This window comes from Hemitrygon akajei, chromosome 31 (assembly GCF_048418815.1).
Source record: "Hemitrygon akajei chromosome 31, sHemAka1.3, whole genome shotgun sequence".
Taxonomy (NCBI): domain Eukaryota; kingdom Metazoa; phylum Chordata; class Chondrichthyes; order Myliobatiformes; family Dasyatidae; genus Hemitrygon; species Hemitrygon akajei.
In genome coordinates this window covers 14,485,871-14,505,069 of record NC_133154.1, presented here as the reverse complement: position 1 = coordinate 14,505,069, position 19,199 = coordinate 14,485,871, and the positions used below count along the sequence as shown (strand labels likewise).

The window sequence follows — 19,199 nt, the reverse complement described above, 5'->3', positions numbered from 1 at the left end:
TTTGAGGTCTATCCACAGATTTTCGATGATATTTAGGTCAGGGGTCTGTGAGGGCCATGGCAAAACCTTCAGTTTGCGCCTCTTGAGGTAGTCCATTGTGGATTTTGAGGTGTGTTTAGGAAGGATCATTATTCATTTGTAGAAGCCATCCTCTTTTCATCTTCAGTTTTTTTTTACAAACGGTGTGATGTTTGCTTCCAGAATTTGCTGGTATTTAAATTGAATTCATTCTTCCCTCTACCAGTGAATTGTTCCCCATGCCACTGGCTGCAACACAAGCCCAAAGCATGATCAATCTACCCCTGTGCTTAACTGTTGGAGAGGTGTTCTTTTCATGAAATTTTGCACCCTTTTCTCTCCAAGCATACATTTGCTCATTGTGGCCAAAAAATTCTATTTTAACTTCATCAATCCACAGGACTTGTTTCCAAAATGCATCAGGCTTGTTTAGATGTTCCTTTGCAAACTTCTGATGCTGAATTTTGTGGTGAGGACGCAGGGAAGGTTTTTTTCTGATGACTCTTCCATGAAGGTCATATTTGTGCAGGTGTCACTGCACAGTAGAACAGTGCACCACCTCTCCAGAGTCTGCTAAATCTTCCTGAAGCTCTTTTGCAGTCAAAAGGCGGTTTTGATTTGTCTTTCTAGAAATCCTACGAGCAGATCTCACGGAAAGTTTTCTTGGTCTTCCAGACCTCAACTTGACCTCCACCGTTCTTGTTAACTGCCATTTCTTAATTACATTAAGAACTGAGGAAATGGCTACCTGAAAACGCTTTGCTATCTTCTTATAGCCTTCTCCTGCTTTGTGGGCATCATTTATTTTAATTTTCAGAGTGCTAGGCAGCTGCTCAGAGGAGCCCGTGGCTGCTGATTGTTAGGTCAAGGTTTGAGGAGTCAGGGTATTCATAAAGCTTTGAAATTTGCATCACCTGGCCTTTCCTAATGATGACTGTGAACAAGCCATAGCCCTAACAAGCCAGTTAAGGTCTGAGACCTTGGTAAAAATGATCAGAGAGCTCAAATCTCTTGGGGTGCCCAAACTTTTGCATTGTGCTCCTTTCCTTTTTTTTACTCTAAAATTGTACAAAACAAAAATAATACACTAATCTTGCTTAAAATGTTGAAAAGGATGTTTCATCGTTAACTTTACGACTTTTGGAGATCAGTTCACTTTCTACTCACTTTAACTATTCACAGTAACAGAAATTTTGACCGGGGTGCCCAAAATTTTGCATGCCACTGTAAGTGTCATTACAAAGAAAGCAGGGCAACACCTCTTCCTTCTTTGAAGTTTGCGAAGATTCAGTACGTCACCTAAAACTTGGACAAACTTCTATGGATGTGTGGTGGAGAGTACATTGACTGGTTACTTCCGAGCCTGGTATAGAAACACCAATGCCCTTGTACGGAAAAGCCTACCAATGGATATAACCCAGACCATCACATGTAAAAGAACTCCCCTACCAGTGAGCGCATCTACACAGAGCACTATTGCAGGAATGCAGCATCCAAAGGACCCCCACCATCCAAATCATGCTCTCCTCACTGCTGCCATCAGGAAGATGGTACAGGAGCTAGAGGACACACACCACCAGTTTCAGGAACAGTTATTACCCCACAACCATCAGGCTCTTGAACCAGAGGGGATAACTTCTCTCGCTCCACAACCTATGGACTTACTTTCAAGGACTGCTCATCTCATGTTCTTGATATTTATTACTTATTTATTTTTCTTCTCTGGCATTTGCACAGTTATTTCTCTTTTACACATTGGTTGTTGCTCTATTGAGGGCAGTCTTTCATTGTTTCTTGTTATTTATTGTGAATGCCCGAAAGAAAATAAATTTCAGGGTTGAATCCAGAGACATACAAGTACTTTGATAATAAATTTACTTTGAGCAAAATGCTACAACCTTAATAAGTAGACTTAAGGATGTTAGAAATTTTTAAGACCATCAAGTAGAATCATAGTTTTATGTAAGGTACATAAAGTGTGATGAATTTTCAAGGATTCCTTGAGGATATCACAAACAGTAGATAACCAGGAACCAGCAGATACTGTAATCTGCTGTAATTTTTCATTTTCAGAAAGAATCTGATGTGATGCCATGTAAAAAAAGATTACTGCATAAAGATCGAGCAAATGGGGGGGGGGGTGTGTGGGGGTGTGTGGTTTATCATATAAACAGCATAGACAGGTGCTAATAGAAAGCAAGCCAGGATGAATTGGCCAGTTCCCAGCAGAGTACCATAGGGAACAACTCTTGGATACCAACTACTTACAAGTCAATATTAATTTGCGTGTAGGGTATGAGCATACTAAAGCCAATTTTGGTGATTATACAAAGCTAGAAAGGTTGGTAAACTGAGGACAATACAAAAGACTGCAAAGGGATTTAGATAGGTTAAATGATAGGGCAAGTTAGTAGATGGAGTGCAATGTTGGAAAAGGTAAGGAAATCCATTTTGGAAGAAACCATGAAAAAGCTAATTATTTAAATGGAGCAAGACTACAAAGCATCGTGATGCATAAGGATCTTGGGGTTTTAGTATATGTCACTATCCTCTCCCATGCTACGTTCTGTATTAACAAGAGAGCATAATGATTAAAAAAACTTCATAACATCTACTTTAGCATTCCCAACAAAACTGATTAAAATGATATGCCACAAATAATGACATAAGAAAGCAAAAGTAAAATGTAAACCTATCAACACTCACCAGGTTTGGCATCCCCACACTACCAGCAGGCTTCTTGTCCATTGTAAACTGAGGCAAACTGTTTCCCAGTCCTCCCTTATTCTGCATCTGCTGGCCAAGTCCACTGGTACCCAGAGTCTGACTAGCGTTTTGACCATAAGGCTGTCCATAAGGACTTGGAGTTCCCATCATTCCCATCTACAAGTTAAAAATGAACAGAATTAGTTATCTTTTGCAGAAACTGTTCCTGATCTGTTTGCTTGGAGCTTCATCAGTATATATTCAAATATATTGGGGGGGAAATGGACCACAACTTATTTAAAAGATGGATTATCAAATCAAACTGCTTTTGAACAATACCAGTACCGATGTAGTTAACATTTTTGGCAAACCAAATGCAAGAGAAATAGGCTGCACAACCATTAGGAGTATAGAAAATGTTTGTAAATTTGTAACAGATATTTTCTTGCATCTTGAGAGACAGGTATTGTTCTATGTTGTGTACAAGATGTACAGAAAAGTTCCAAGTTCAACTTTGCAAGATTTAAAAAGAGTAAAATCCAGGAGGTAGTTCAACTCTGCATTAATTATTTTAGATGAACATTTACTATAGCTCATAAGGGCATGCAGAGGCATATTACATTAAATATTACATAATCTTACATTCTATAACAGCTAGCCAAAGATATAATGAAAAGAAATTTTGTCCCAGATGAGCAAATGGAGAGATATATATGTATTTTCTGAACTTAATTTTTGATATTCTGAATATGCCCTGAACTGGTTTCAAATAAGGAAGCATATTCTCAATACAAAACTGAAAATGACAGAGAACTTCACTAAGAAATCTTAGAAATAAAGTTTATTGCAAGTTATCTCACTAAAGTATCTTGTATTTATAAAATAACAGCATCCTGGTAGCCTTAGTAATAAAAGTCAATTTGTTTTAATGTCCAAGGCATTTCTGTAAGAACTGTTAAGAATGATAATGCATTTTGCCTAAGAGGTTACCACAGACTATGATGTTTTTAAAAGTGAGTTAACAGATTTTGCTTTGTTCTATCCCAATGCATCAAAATACTGTAACATGAATATGGTAACACGGCAACACTCACACGTAACTTCTCAATTAAGAGATCTGTAACAGGATTTCATTATATTTAAGCCTCAAATAAAAATTCTAAACCATTTTGTCAGTTAAAAATTCATTTATAACATTTTCTAACCTATAGGTTGAAATGAAAAGCACAGAATTTCATATGATACTTTAAAAATCTGATTTACCATGCACCATGTCACTGTTCTGGCAATAGTACCATTACAGCCAAATACATACCTGGATTAAATAAATTTATCTGAAGGTATGGCATAAATCAAAAGGCACCTTGCTGTAAATAAAAGTATTAAATACAGCAATGACTCTGGCCACCAACAAGCATTTTATTTACTAACCATAACAAAATTAATGTCTCAAAAATATGCTTTTGGCAATAGAATGATTTCATATAAATCTGATGCTTTTCCTCCCAACTTTACATTAAGCAATGATGTGAAGTTTTTTTGGGGGTACAAGAATTTATTAGGAAAAACTATTTATTTAGGAAATTTGGAGGTGACATTATAAGCAAGGAAAATTCTGAAAACAAATATTTATGGTATTGATAAAATATACAGATGCACTAGCAACACATTTTCAATTTGGCTTATTTCACCAACCCTAGTTTCTTTTAATGTTTTGGCATCATACACAAGCCAAAATAAGCTTTAATATATAAAAGCAATGCTATAATTTCTCAATTATGTTCATCTCAATTTACATCTGGAAGTTACTTTGATACTCTCCATTTCCAGTGGCAGAAAAGATAATCTCCACTTTTTAACCTGACACCAAGTCACTACTGTGGCAATGTTACTGGTTGCAGCCAAATGCATTCATTTCAAATACATATACAGTACAGTATTTCAAACATTCTCTTGAACCACAATGCATGTTGCGAAGATAAAATCCATGTACTTTAGAATTTTAACTCAATTCTATAGTTTAATGTAAAAGTCATAATTCTTAAAAATCAAGAATGCTCTTACTGAGAATGAAATTTAAAACACAAGGACAATTTTATTTAACATAATTTCACTTTAATAGATTAATAAACAAGGGAGCATTGTGGTGATATCTAAAGTAGAGAACAAGAGATTTAGTTATAGGCAGAGATGTCAGATTTGTTGACAATTTTTTTTCCAGCTGGTGAATATGTGCACTACAAAGGCACTTGAGAAGAGAAATTAATAATCAGCATCTTAAGTGTAGATGATTTGCAAGCAGCATCAAATGTGTTACTATAAAATACAAAAAAAAGGTTTTACAGCAAATCCAACTTACCACTTCAAATAGATACACTCACAAAGTACCCTTCAGATGATTAAACCACGACCACAAATTTTGCCCTCAATTTGCAAATTATCTTCCTGGACATTAGCAATACAATTGTATTGCTTCAGAATTTAACAGAACACAAACAAAACATTACTACAGACTAAAAATGTAAATTACTGGTATAGCATCATGATGCAACCCCTGGAAGAAAGCCTAAATAAACACGAAGCAAAATAAGAGGGGAACTGGAAGAAGCAATGTGGGAAAACGAGAAAAGAAGATGCACATTGGTGAGAACAGACTAGAGAATTAAAAAAAACATTTTTCCAAATGTTAGTTCACAAATTTATTTATCAGATTTGGGTGCTGCTGGCAGAGTTCACTTTTATTGTGCCAGCCAGTTCTTGAAAAGGTGACATTGAATCCTCAAACTACTGCAGTCTATATGGCACTGCCAATCTATGGGGCTGTTTAATAGGAAGTTTAGAATATTAAGCCAGCAACAAAGAAACACCAGCAACCAAGAAATAACAATGCCCTGTGCTTTTGCTACCCTAATGTTTTATTTGCCTTTGTGAACTTGGAAAATACTGTGGTAAGTTGCTGCAGTGCATCCTATTGCAACCACGTTATACTGAGATCTACTTACTAAACAGTGGAAATCACACTTTAAGTGGTAGATCGAATGGCAATGCAACAGGTTGCTCTGTTCTAGACATCACTGGACCACAAGTGCTTTTGGAATTGCAGGCATCTTGACATTTGAAAAGCATTCTAGTGTACTCCTAAATCATGCTCTATGGATGGCACAAAGGCGCAGGAATCAGAGGGAAAGGTGTTCACCATGACTCTGATCTCTTATATAAGCTGAAACACTCTCATCCAGCAATCTATGAACTAAAATAAGCTGGTGGTCTGGCACTTTTGAACTTACAGTACAGATACATACTAACAAACTCATTCTATTTTTGGATCTTAGATCTTAATTAACTGATATCTGCACTCACTTGTAGATAATTTACCTACTAGTGTACAATGCTCCTGACTTATAGAAACATTAGGTTTGGATGAATTCCCTCTGTGGCCAGATCTATAATTAAACAAAGTTCTGCTTAGGAGCAAGATGACCAGAGTAATCTCCATTATTCAGCACTAGTCAGGTCCTGAGGGTGTCAGACTAAGGAGTTTTAACCTGTAGCCATAATATTAATATGACTGGCCCATTTAAATTTCTGATCAGTTTCTTGTGAAGTAATTACTGGCTGGCAAGAGATCTAAATGTTAATTGTCATGTTTGAATCAGGCTACATATGCAGCCACAGTGTGTAGAAATGTAACTGAAGGTGAAACTAGCAAACAGAAGATATTCCCAATTCTGACTTCATGGTATAGGTAAAGGTAGTTGCCAAAACAACTGAAGATAGTTATATCCACAATGGTATGTTGATGAACTCTGAAGTTTGTTAAAATTGGATGTAAAAAAAAATCAAAATATAACAAAATATTTTGAATACAGTTTTGAATAACTAGGTTGAAAAATGCAGCTCTTTGTGTACCAAACACGAGGAAATCTGCAGATGCTGGAAATTCAAACAACAACACACACAAAATGCTGGTAGAACACAGCAGGCTAGGCAGCATCTATAGGGAGAAGCGAAGTCGACGTTTCGTCCTGACGAAGGGTCTTGGCCCGGCCCGAAACATCAACATCGCTTCTCCCTATAGATGCTGCCTGGCCTGCTGCTCTTTGTGTACCATTAGGTTCTGTTTGTGTTAAAATAACTATTGTCCTAAAATGAGCTTATTTGCAGAACTAGAGACAGTAGAATGCTAGTTAATCTGAAGGTTACTTATAGCTATCAGCTGAAGTGTGGAAGTTGGCCAATGATCCACTAAATGGCTAATAATAAGTGAAATGTATCAACTTTCAATGGCTGGAGAAAAATAGTATCCTATATATAGTGCATTACTTACCATGCCCCTCCTTGTCAGATTTCAAGAATTTACAGTTAAAAACACAAAATGCTATAATGTTGGAAAACTGAAAAAAATGCCAAGCATTGACAGATAAAACTTCATGTTTGTGATTTTTCATCAGGACGCTATACACTCACAGATTGGTAGAAGCCAAGGTGTGTTAGGAAGGGAAAACAAAGGCTAGATCATTTAGGACCAAGTTGAGGAGAATTTTCTTCAGCGGGTGATAACCTTTGGAATTCTCTATGCCAGAAGACTGTGGCAACTCAGAAGTTATACAAAACATGGATTGACAGATTTCTGGACATTAAGGGAATTAATGATTATGGAAACAGCGCTGAAATGGTGGAGCTGGCTCAAAAGGTTGAAAGGACTAATTATGCTTCTAGTTCATATATTCTTATCCCCATACTTAAATGGGATCCTCTTACTAATGACTGCATTTCACTGACACCTACAAGTGCCCAGCTTCTGCTAGAGTATCAACTACTCATTAATACTACTTTCAAGTGGGCACCCTCATGTGAACTCTACTAACAAGAAAACAATGTGAAGACACTTTAAACAACAAAGTAAAAGTGTTATCAAGATTAAATGGCGAAGCAATGACAAGATGCTTGCAGATGAGTTTAGAGGAAAAAGAGTACACCTTAAGTATATACTCAATTTAGCAAGCTATTTAACATACAAGGTAAGGAGGATGGACTTCTAGGAGCTGGTCACATGGGTTGGCAAGGTGGACTTCAAGGAGTTGTGATCAAGCTAGACATCATCTAATTATCCAGGGTAGCTTAAATACAATAATAAAAAAAATTTGATTGATTTGTCAACTTTTATCACAGAATGTACCATCTTACACCTGGAAAAGTACAATCACACCTCCAAGGTCACTACCTCATTTTCCAAAATGAATCTGTTGCTTTGATAAATATAACAAATATTATCTAACTTGATGAACTTAACAAACTCCTACTCAAGAGAGAGACATCAAACAGTGCTGGCTTCAATTAAATTACAAAATTAGCAATTAACTAATTTAACTGTAATTTATGCTCTGGTATTTACTGCTGATGCACAGTATAATCTGCCTAAGCACACAATGGGTTTTCCATTATTCTATACCTGCATTCTCAAGCACACTATTTCAATATTAAATATGTTTTAGACAAACTTTCTAATCTGTAACTCAAAAACAGCAAGAATATTTCATAAGTACAATTTGCATTAATGCCCTTGTACCACTTCAGATGCATGAACATATTTAACAGATTTAAAGATAAAGATAAAATTCAATTAATATGAGCTTGGACTGGAAACAAAATGTTTACCATGTGGGGGAGGGAGAAGAAAATGAACTGATTTTCTTGAAGTGCATAGACAACAGATGGTACCTACACCTCTGCATAAGAACAAAGGAGGAAAAGCCCAGTACTAATCCATACAAACAACCTTCATCCAGACTCCAGACTTATGCTCAGTCATTCATGTGAAAGGAGAAACTGCTTTGCCCAGGGCATACTGTCTCACTGTTCAAAGAAAGACTCCTTTAGAACCAACAGTCAAAGCAACGACTATATTTCCTTCTACTAAATCAAAACTGTTACTCAGTTACGAAAACCAAATTAATACTCCATTCTTGTGTAAATATGCAGAAAAATGTACGATTTTTATATATTTGCAGATATTTAGAGTCCAATTAGCTCTCAAAAATTTAAATATTTGACACAGATTAGCTAAAGAAAAAGTAAATGCAAAAAGGAATAACTAAATCAATATGGTTAAAAAAATTACTGCAGATATAAACCTTAACCTTTTTAATTTTAAAAAGAGCTTAAAATAATAGATTCCAGATGGAATTAAGAAAATTTAAATATATTTTACATTTTAGAAATTTACGAGAGGAACATTTGAATAGTTGTGGCTGTGGCTCACATCAACTAATAAATCACTCTGTCCAAGTTAAGATGTGATGGTATAGATGAACATGCACATGAAAAGCTCTTACTTATCCCTGAAAATGACAGATGATAGCTGCAGTGATCTCTATATTTTCTACTTGTTTTCAATTGCCACTGACAAATCAGTGCATCAAAAATCAATTTGAGAATTCTATTATTCTCATAACCGCCCCCACACTTTTTTTGTCTTCCTTCACACCACACTTCCAAGTGGACAACTGAAGTGTTTTGTGATCATTTATGTGTAGCTTAAATTTACTACATATGGACTCCTTCCCATCCCAGAATTTAACAGTCCATACATCGGGACTTACACTTCTCTCTCTGAATTTCTTCTATACTTTAAATAATTTCTTAAAGCCTTGTTAATTAAGCCTTCAATGGATCAGTCTTTATCTCCTCTAAAGCCCAGTCTCAAATTTTCATCAAATATTATTGTGAAACGCCTTCAGACTTTTTATTCTGATAAAGATGTTATAATGTGTAGTGATTTTCCAGAATTAGAGATCTATTAACTTCTGGGCATGCGTGGTTGTTGGCACACGTGATTAACCTCAGTTGACTTTAACACAAACATCCACTAGAATCAGAGCTGCTAAGTGATTTAGTAAAGACGACAATCTCTCCAAAAATTCTAGCATAGGTATCTGTATGACTGAGAATATACTCTGAGGTAGTTGAAATTTGTTTCTCTATTGTCATAAAGTCTTCCCTGCAATGGACAAGTCAAATAAAGATTGGATGACAGTTTTGTGGAATACCTCTGCTCACTCCAGAAACATTCCAACTAATTTCGACTTTGATCTCTGTTCTCTACCTTCAACACTGTTCCTGTAAAACTCCACCCTGAACACTCTCTCTTCTCCCTCACATGGGCAGAAGATATAAAAGCCTAAAAGCATGTATCACCAGGCTCAAGAACAACTTCTACCCTGCTGTTATAAGACTATTGAATGGTTTGCTAGGAAGAGGAGATGGATTCCTCAACTTATTCTATCACGTTATGGCCTTGCATCTTACAACAGGGAGCTTGCACTGCACTCTCCGACTGTAAAACTCTATCCAACATTCACAATGCATTGTGATGAAATGGCCTGTATTGATGGCATGGAAAACAAAGCGTTTCACTTTGTTTCAGTATATGTTACAATAATAAACCAATTTAACAATAGCATTTTCACAAATAATCAAACATTATTAATTCAGGAACACCTATAATTTGCTTTTTGCAGAATTTGCATTCCGCATTTCCCACAGAGCATTTTTTTTTTGAAAATTATCCTGCTGCAATCATTTACACCACTTCCAGGACTTGTGTTATTCAATAATCATTTTACCCTGAATTTTACTTTGTACTCTTCCCTCTTGTACCATTTAACTGTTCAAGTCACATGCTGAACTGTTGACTTCTCCTCCTCCAAATCCTCTCCCCAGCTACTTAATTTTCTCTCATTCCCCACCCCCCCATCCACAACTTTTCATGATGAATCATCAAGATGAAATGCAGTATTTCAAGTCTTTTGTCTTTATTTCAACTTTTCAGCATCAGTACCAATAAATATTTGCTAATTCCCCAACAATGTCAAAACAGGACAGGCCTGTCATATTTATTAATGCAACTTCATTTTGGTGTTAATGTAAATGGAGTACAAAATGCTTCGCTCTTACCTTGCTCATTGCCCCAGGCTGGGGTCCTTTGAGACCAGTTGCCATCTGAGGTGATTGCTGGGATAATGTATCAGCAAGTAGGTTGTTTGTGTTGGACATGCCTGGACTTGAGTACTGTACATTAGGCCTTCCTCTTCCAGCACCAAGAGAACCATTCATCACTTGTCCTTGGATCATGCCCTGAGTATTACCACTATTCATCAGAGCTGGATTCATATTAGCATTCATGCTCATCCCTGCCTGGTTGGTTGGACTGTTTACACCAGGCATTAGACCTGTTGCTGACGTATGAAGCTGATCATGTTTCTGGGGGTTCACAGACTGTGGTGTTGGAGGTCTCTGGTTTGCTCCACTTGCTCCTATCCCCATATTGGGCGGAGATGTAAGTCCACCTTGAGTTAAAGGGCTTTTGACCATACTACTTAAACTTCCTATACTGGGACTATTCTGTTGACTTTGGCTGCCTACAGACTGAACCGGACTATCCATGGATCGTGATGAGGTACCACCAGTGCCATGTCCCATGCCGATACTAGAACCACTGCCTCTAAGAAGTTCTGACAGTTGTTTGTGCTTCGAGGCAGCATCCTGCACCATGCCAACGCCAGTTAATTGAGTCAAGTCACCGCCATTTGTCAGTACTAAAGGATCTGAGCGGATTAGTTCATCTGGCAAGTCATTCTCAAGCTCAAAAAAGGGTCCAAAATCTGCAAAAAAAAAACACAATCGCGTTAAAATTGTCTTCACTTTCAGGATATAGTTGCAAGCACTTTTACTTTCTAAAACACACTTTTTTAGTCACAAATAACCTGCCATGTTGTGCTTGGCATGATGAGAAGAGGCAAGGAGTAATTTCTAAAGACATGGGCTAGCTTCCTGCACTCAAACAAAAATAAAGCCAACATTCCAGACTGTGCAGCATTTGATAATATCTGACAGACGAGGAACTTTCCTGCATCCTCGACTGCCAATGAAAGTCCACATTCAATTCTTTCAGAACACGCTAATGGCTCATTGCCAGTAAAAATAAACCTAGCAAAAATTTACTAATTTTCTATTACACTAGTTATTTGAAATGACTTTCAATTCAAGCCTTAATGAGAAATTCATTGTGCATCATAAATCAGTCAAGCACAATAATCTTATAGGAACACTAGCATTCATGAAAACATCATGTTGAGTTTTAAAGTTGCACAATGTTCCAAGTTACAACCACACCAATAAACTACAGAGGAAAATGCCATTTGGTCTAATTGTCTTGTATGTAGAACAACATTATTTTGCTCTCCCTTGGAAACTTTGTGAACTTCCACCCAATTTTCACTTAAAATTTAACACCCTGCATCAATCACTCCACATGGCAAACCTGCCAAGCTATAGAATCCTAAACTGTAAAAACCCATTCATACGTCTTTGGTGAGGAACACACTTTATTTGCCTCACGAGCTATCTTTCCAATCATTGGTAAAAACACTATGCAATTAAAAAAAAATTCCCTTTTGAGGACTTCAGTGGACAGATGCAGAAGCCAAATCTCTTCACACCTGTTTCCCAACAGATGTTATACTTTCCAGATCTAACACAGCTTTAATACACTAAGTGTGTGCTGTCCATAGACCAATATTAAAGGTCAGCCAAATATAAATGGCAACATCCAATCATAAACAAGAGAAAATCTACAGATGCTGGAAATCCAAGCAACACACAAAATGCTGGAGGTACTCAGCAGGGTCTCAACCTGAAATGTTGACTGTACTTTCTCTGCCCCCTCCCCCACAGATGCTGCCTGGCCTGCTGAATTCCTCCAGCATTTTGTGTGTGTTTAATGGAAGTGTAGACCAGTTTCAGGAGACCAGCGGACTGTGTACATAGCTGGAGATAGTGTCTGAAGTATGGGCAGGGTGTGTTGACAGCTGAAACACACAAGTTGAAACAAGTTTAACAAGGGTCAACCCACTCATGGATACATCACTGTAGTTTCAAGGTATCAATGTTATTTTTGTTTGCAGGGCCCATGCCTTGACCCTTGCGAAAAACAAGGACATTAAGTGTAATGAAACATTTCAAACAATTTGTGAAACACTGTCATCCAGCTGGCATTTTTAGAAACAAACTTATCTCCATTCATGAAAACCAAAGCAGTATTTGCAATGCATTTCAGACATTTATTTCAAATAATATTCTATTCAAAATGTTTTGTGCGGCACTTGTCTAGATTAATAACCAATTGTTAACATCTCTCAAATCTTTTCCAATTCCTCATTTTTTGCTCAAACATAAATCATTATGCTAATCAAGCAACGCAGAGATTATATTCCTATCCCCAAATCAAAAGCAATTAAAATTGGGGTAAAGAACCAAAACTGGAGTAGTACTGAAATGTCAGAGAAAATTTCTGGCCCTTTGCAGTAAAATAAACATTTGCTTCAAAAACAAACCTTGAAGATGCTCAAGAATTGGATGCATTAGTAGTGATCTTTCTAGAATCACTAGATTCTGAAATAGTTCCAGAGGACTAGAAAATTCCAAACGTCACTCCACTCTTTAAGGGAGGGGGCAGACAGCAGGAAATTGTAAGCTAGTTAGCCTGACTTCAGTGGGTTGGAGTCCATTAGGGACAATTTTTCAGGATACTTAGTGCACATAATAAAACAGGCCAAAGTCAGAATGGTTTCCTTAAGGGGAAATCATGCACAAAGACTAAATCTGTTGGAATTCTTTGAAGAAATAACAGGCAAGATAGACAAAGGAGAGTCAGTGGATGTTGTTTACTTGGATTTTCAGAAGGACTTTGACAAGGCTGCTAAACAAAATAAAAGCCCATGGTATTACAGTAAAGATATTAGCATGGATAGAAGATTGGCTGACTGGCAGGAAGAAACAAGTGGGAATAAATGGAGCCCTTCCTGGTTGGCTCTGGTGCAGACTTGATGTTATCAATTGGCCTAATTCTGTACCTATGTCTTATGGAAGTCAGGCAGATTCAATACTTCTATATTTTAAAATGCTTGCTAATTTTGTATGAATGAGCTCTAAAGATCTTCTACAGCTTTTTGTAAGCTTGTCTTTTAAGAATATGAACTGAAGCAAATAAAGATATAAAAGAAATACAGTTATAGGAAGGCTATACTAATTGTAAGAAAAGACTAAACTGGCTCATTCTGATGCAGAGAAAGCAAATTAACTGAAATTGTTGAATTCAATCTCCAAGTCTGGAAGACTGTAATAAGCCTAGAAGCTTACAATTAGCCTCATTGTAATAAACTAGAGATCACAAATAAGAGAATGGGAGAGTTGTTTGTTGGCAGAGAAACTAAAGGAGCTGAACTTGGTACACAAAGGTGGATCATCTTAGTGGCCTTTCTTGCTATCGCAGCATCCTGTTGGACATTGTTCATGTGGAATTCTGCAAGTCTGATTCACTGATTTATTGCTGACAGCACGGGAGCTGCATGGCCTAGGGCATAGCAAGGACTAGACCTCAGCTTCAAGCTGCGATGCGATGCAAGGAGAGAAGCTTCGGAGTTGGAACTGCCCCTCAGGGTTCACTCAGCAGAATACAAGATGTATTGTGTGCAGAGTGCTGCAACATTCGTGGGACTTAGGATCTTGGAGTACTTTTTTGTGTGACTGTATTTTACTGATATCTTCCATGTCTTTGCTGTGTATGACTGTTGGCACTGTTTTGCACCCTGGCTTCAGAGTAAAGTGTTTCATGTTGCTGTAATCATGGATATTTATTATATAGTTGAATGACAATCAAATTTGAACTTGACCTTGATAGGATGCAGAGCTGGGCTGAGAAGAGGCAGACTGAGTTCAATTTGGAAAAGTGTGAAGCGATATACTTTAGAAGTTTGAACTACAAGGTTAATAGCAAGATTCATGCTGAAGGGCCTGTACTGTGCTGCAGTATTCTAGAAGGATTAAAAACACAAAGGTCATTCTATTTCTTTCTAAAATGCAAATTACTATTTGCTTAGAAAGGCACTTCAATTGCATCCTAGTTACTAAAGTTTTAAAAAAATGAAGCAACAAATTTGATAAGATGCTATGACAACATTCAGTTGAACAAGGCTGTTGTTCTAATTTTCTTTAGATCTGCTATTTTCAAAATGATAACATGCATGAAAATTACACAACTTGCCTGTACACAATAATTCAGTCCCAATTAACTTAATGGGGAACTCTAAACATAAAAACTAGCAAATGAAGATTATATAAAATTTAGAGCTAACAAGAGAAACAGCACAGAAATAATCTCTATGGCCCACAGAGTTCAAACTGAACTCAACACCACACAACTCCTATTTCATTTTACCTATGTTCCCATCAACTTCCCATAGATTTTACCATGGTCAATTACTGCAGTCAATTAACCTATCATTCCAAAATTAATACATATGGACCAAACAGGTTTTATTAAAAATAGACAATCAATGGATAATATAACCCGGTTAATTAGTATAATTCATTTGGCACAAAAAAGAGAGGAAATGAGTGTGGCAGTTGATTTGGATGCAGAAAAAGCATTTGATAGATTGGAATGGGATTTTTTATTTAAGGTATTGGAAAAATATGAATTAGGAAAATCTTTTATACAATGGATTAAAATTCTAAATACTAATCCTCAAGCTAAAGTAGTTACAAATGGTCAGATTTCAACACCATTTTGTTTAACAAGGTCAACTAGACAAGGCTGCCCATTATCACCTGCTTTATTTGTATTGGCAATAGAACCATTAGCTGAATTAATTAGAACAGATTCAGATATTGAGGGCTTTAGAGTTAATTAAGAAGAATATAAGATTAACTTATTTGCTGATGATGTTTTGATTTACTTAACAAACCCATTGCAATCTTTGCAAAGATTATCTTTTAGATTGGAAGAAAATGGGGAAGTATTGGGTTATAAAGTAAATTGGGATAAAAGTGAAATTTTACCCCTTACCAATGGAAATTATAATCAATGCCGATTAGCAACTCAATTTCGATGGTCAATAAATGGGATAAAATATTTAGGTATTAGAGTTAATAATGATGTAAAAAATTTATATAAACAAAATTATTTGTCATTATTAAAAACAATAAAAGAAGATCTTGATAAATGGATGATATTACCAATAACATTAATAGGTAAATGTTGTAAAAATGAATATATTTCCTAGATTGCAATATTTATTTCAAACTCTACCAATACAATTACCTCAGAAGTTTTTTCAAGAACTGAATAAATATGTAAGGAAATTTCTTTGGAAAGGAAAGATGTCAAGAATATCATTGGAAAAATTGACATGTAAATTTGATTTAGGAGGGTTACAACTTCCAAACTTTAAGAATTATTATAAAGCAAATCAACTTAGATTTATTGCGTCTTTTTTTGATGAAGAAAAACCGGCATGGATTAGAATAGAATTAGATAAGATAGGAGAAAATACGCCAGAAGATTTTATATATAAATGGGAATCCAAATGGATACGGGAAAAAAAGAATCTCCTATATTAAGACATTTGATTGATTTATGGAATAAGGTAAATATGGATGATGAGATAAAGAAATCTTTATTAGCAAAAAGGACTTTAATTCAAAATAGGCTTATTCCTTTCACAATGGATATTAAACTTTTACATAATTGGTTTCAAAAGGGGATTAAATATATAGGTGACTGTTTTGAAGGAGGTATATTGATGTCGTTTGATCAATTAAAAAATAAATATAAAATATCAAATAACACTCTTTTCTGTTATTTTCAATTAAAAGCTTATTTACGAGAAAAGCTGGGACAAACAAGGTTGATACCAAAACCTAGTGAAATAGAAATACTAATTCAGAAAGGAAAAATTAAAAAATTTACATCTTGTATGTATAATTTGATTCAAAAGCAGACAATTAAATTAGGAATTCATAAATCAAGACAAAAATGGGAATCTGATCTGAATGTTAAAATTGATGGAAAAAATTGGTCAAGATTATGTTCTGATAGTATGAGAAATACAATAAATGTTCGACTTAGATTAATACAATATAATTTTTTACATCAATTATATATAACACCACAGAAAATAAATAGATTAAATTCAAATATGTCTGACCAATGTTTTCGATGTAAACAAGAAATTGATACTTTTTTACATTCTACTTGGTCTTGCTCTAAAATTCAACCATTTTGGATTAATTTAAGATTTTTATTGGAACAAATTATTGGAGTACAAATTCCACATACTCCATTGCTATTTTTATTAGGAGACATTGAAGGGACAATAACGAAATTTAAATTGAATAAGTATCAGAAAAAATTTATAAAAATTGCTTTGGCAGTAGCCAAAAAGGTTATTGCAGTTACTTGGAAATCTGATTTAAATTTAACTATGGATCGTTGGAATAATGAAATACATAGTTGTATTCCATTTGAAAAAATTACGTATAATTTAAGAAATGAATATGAGATATTTTTGAAAATTTGGTCACCATACTTACGAAAGATAGGATTAGATACATAGGTCTTTTGAAGATAAAATTATAGTAATTGGGGAAAGTGAAAATAAATATCAAAATTATTTTGAACTCCATGGAACATGTGGGGATCCTCCGATAGCCAGGCAATCTTTCTTCTCTTTTCTTTCTTTTTCTTTAGATAAGGGTTAAGGGGGGAGGGTTAAGGGGAGGGGGGAGGGTTAATATCACTTTTCTTACCATTTCATTATTACATTTATTCTTGTAACTTCTAAAATTCAATAAATAAATAATATTTAAAAAAAAAATAACCTATCATTTTGGAGGAAATTGGAGGACCAGGGGGCAATGGAGAACATGCAAACTCCATGTGGACAGCACAGAAGGTCCAGGTTGAACTGGTGTCTCTGGAGCAGTGGCTCTATTAGCTACCTATATTGTCCAAGAATATATTCTGGTACTTTGGGAGTTAGACAAACAGAAATGATGTTAGGACAACAGCAAGGGGGCAGTGGGGTGGATAATTATCACCTCATAACTGCACTGCCCCCCCCCCCCCCTCAAATCAGAGCATACAGACTGTTATATTAAAAGGTGCTGGGTCAAAGTATTAGAACTCCCTTCATAAAAGCACTACACAGAGACTGTTCAAGAAACACACCTTTCCTGCTCAGAAAGAACTAGGGTCATTTACAGCTGGGTTGCCAACACGCATTAAGAATAACATTTCAAACAAGTAAAAGTTTTTTTTTTAATCAATACTTTTTCCACGAGGATATTCAACCTGCCTTTGAGCAAAGGGACTTCAAATTATTGTAACTTGATTCTAGAACTTAAACAAATGGATAATGTCACTAGACTCCTCCTTCCAATGACCAGGTGTTGTGTCTTACCATGGCCAATCTGAGGAAAACTCTATGCAGGGTCAATGCACAGAAGGCTGCTGGACCAGACAATGCTCCTGGCAGAGTGCTCACAGGATGTGCAGACCAGCTGGCAGATGTTCTCGCTAACATCTTCAACATTTTCCCGAGCAGTGCCGTTGTTCCAACGTGCTTCAAGGCCGCCACCATTGTCCCCATGCCAAAGAAGTCTTCAGTGTCCTGCCTCAACGACTACCGTCCCTTGCTCTCACATCCCTCATCATGAAGTGTTCTGAGTGGCTCGTCATGAGGCACATAAAGACCCTGCTGCCCCCCTCACTGGACCAACTGTGACCAGCAGTTTGCGATTCGTCCCAACTGCTCAACAGACGACGCCATCACCACCACCCTCCACCTGGCCCTCACCCACCTGGACAAAGAAGACACATACATTCGAATGCTGTTCATAGACTTCACTTCAGCTTTCAACACAATCGTTCCTCAGCACCTGACTGGAAAGCTGAAACTACTGGGCTTGAACACCTCCCTCTGCAACCAGATCCTAGACTTCCTGACTGGGAGACCTCAGTCAGTCCAGATTGGGAGCAGCATCTCCAACACCATCACACTGAGCACGGGGCCCCCCCAGGGCTGTGTGCTCAGTCCACTGCTGTTCACTCTGCTGACCCACGACTGTGCAGCAATACACAGCTCGAATCACATCAAGTTCGCCGATGACACGATTGTGGTGGGTCTAATCAGCAAGAACGACCAGTCAGCATACAGGGAGGAGGTGCAGCAGCTAACAGACTGGTGCAGAGCCAACAACCTGCCTCTGAATGTGAGAAAAACAAAAGAGATGGCTGTTGACTTCAGGAGAGCATGGAGTGACCACTCTCCACTGAACATTGGTGGAGAATCTCACCTGGTCCCTCAACACCAGCTCCATAGCCAAGAAAGCCCAGCAGCGTCTCTACTTTCTGCAAAGGCTGAGGGAAGTCCATCTTCCACCCCTCCATCCTCACCACATTCTACAGAGGATGTATCGAGAGCATCCTGAGCAGTTGCATCACTGCCTAGTTCAGGAATTGCACCGTCTCAGATCCCAAGACACTGCAGTGGATAGTGAGGTCAGCCGAGAAGATCATCGGGGTCTCTCTTTCCGCTATTACAGACATTTACAACCACATGTTGCACCTGCAA

At 36.9% G+C, this 19,199-nt stretch overlaps 1 protein-coding gene across 1 annotated transcript in view; it reads right to left on the bottom strand.

Annotated features, from left to right (window-relative positions):
• The window catches only part of LOC140718960 (histone acetyltransferase p300-like), a 100,563-nt gene that overhangs the window by 58,463 nt on the left and 22,901 nt on the right, over positions 1-19,199 (bottom strand). The window contains exons 2-3 of the mRNA XM_073033249.1: positions 10,681-11,387; positions 2,725-2,901 (exon numbers count right to left, since the gene is read on the bottom strand). Of these exons, the coding sequence (XP_072889350.1) occupies positions 2,725-2,901; positions 10,681-11,387 (884 nt within the window). The remainder of the gene's footprint in view (positions 1-2,724; positions 2,902-10,680; positions 11,388-19,199) is intronic.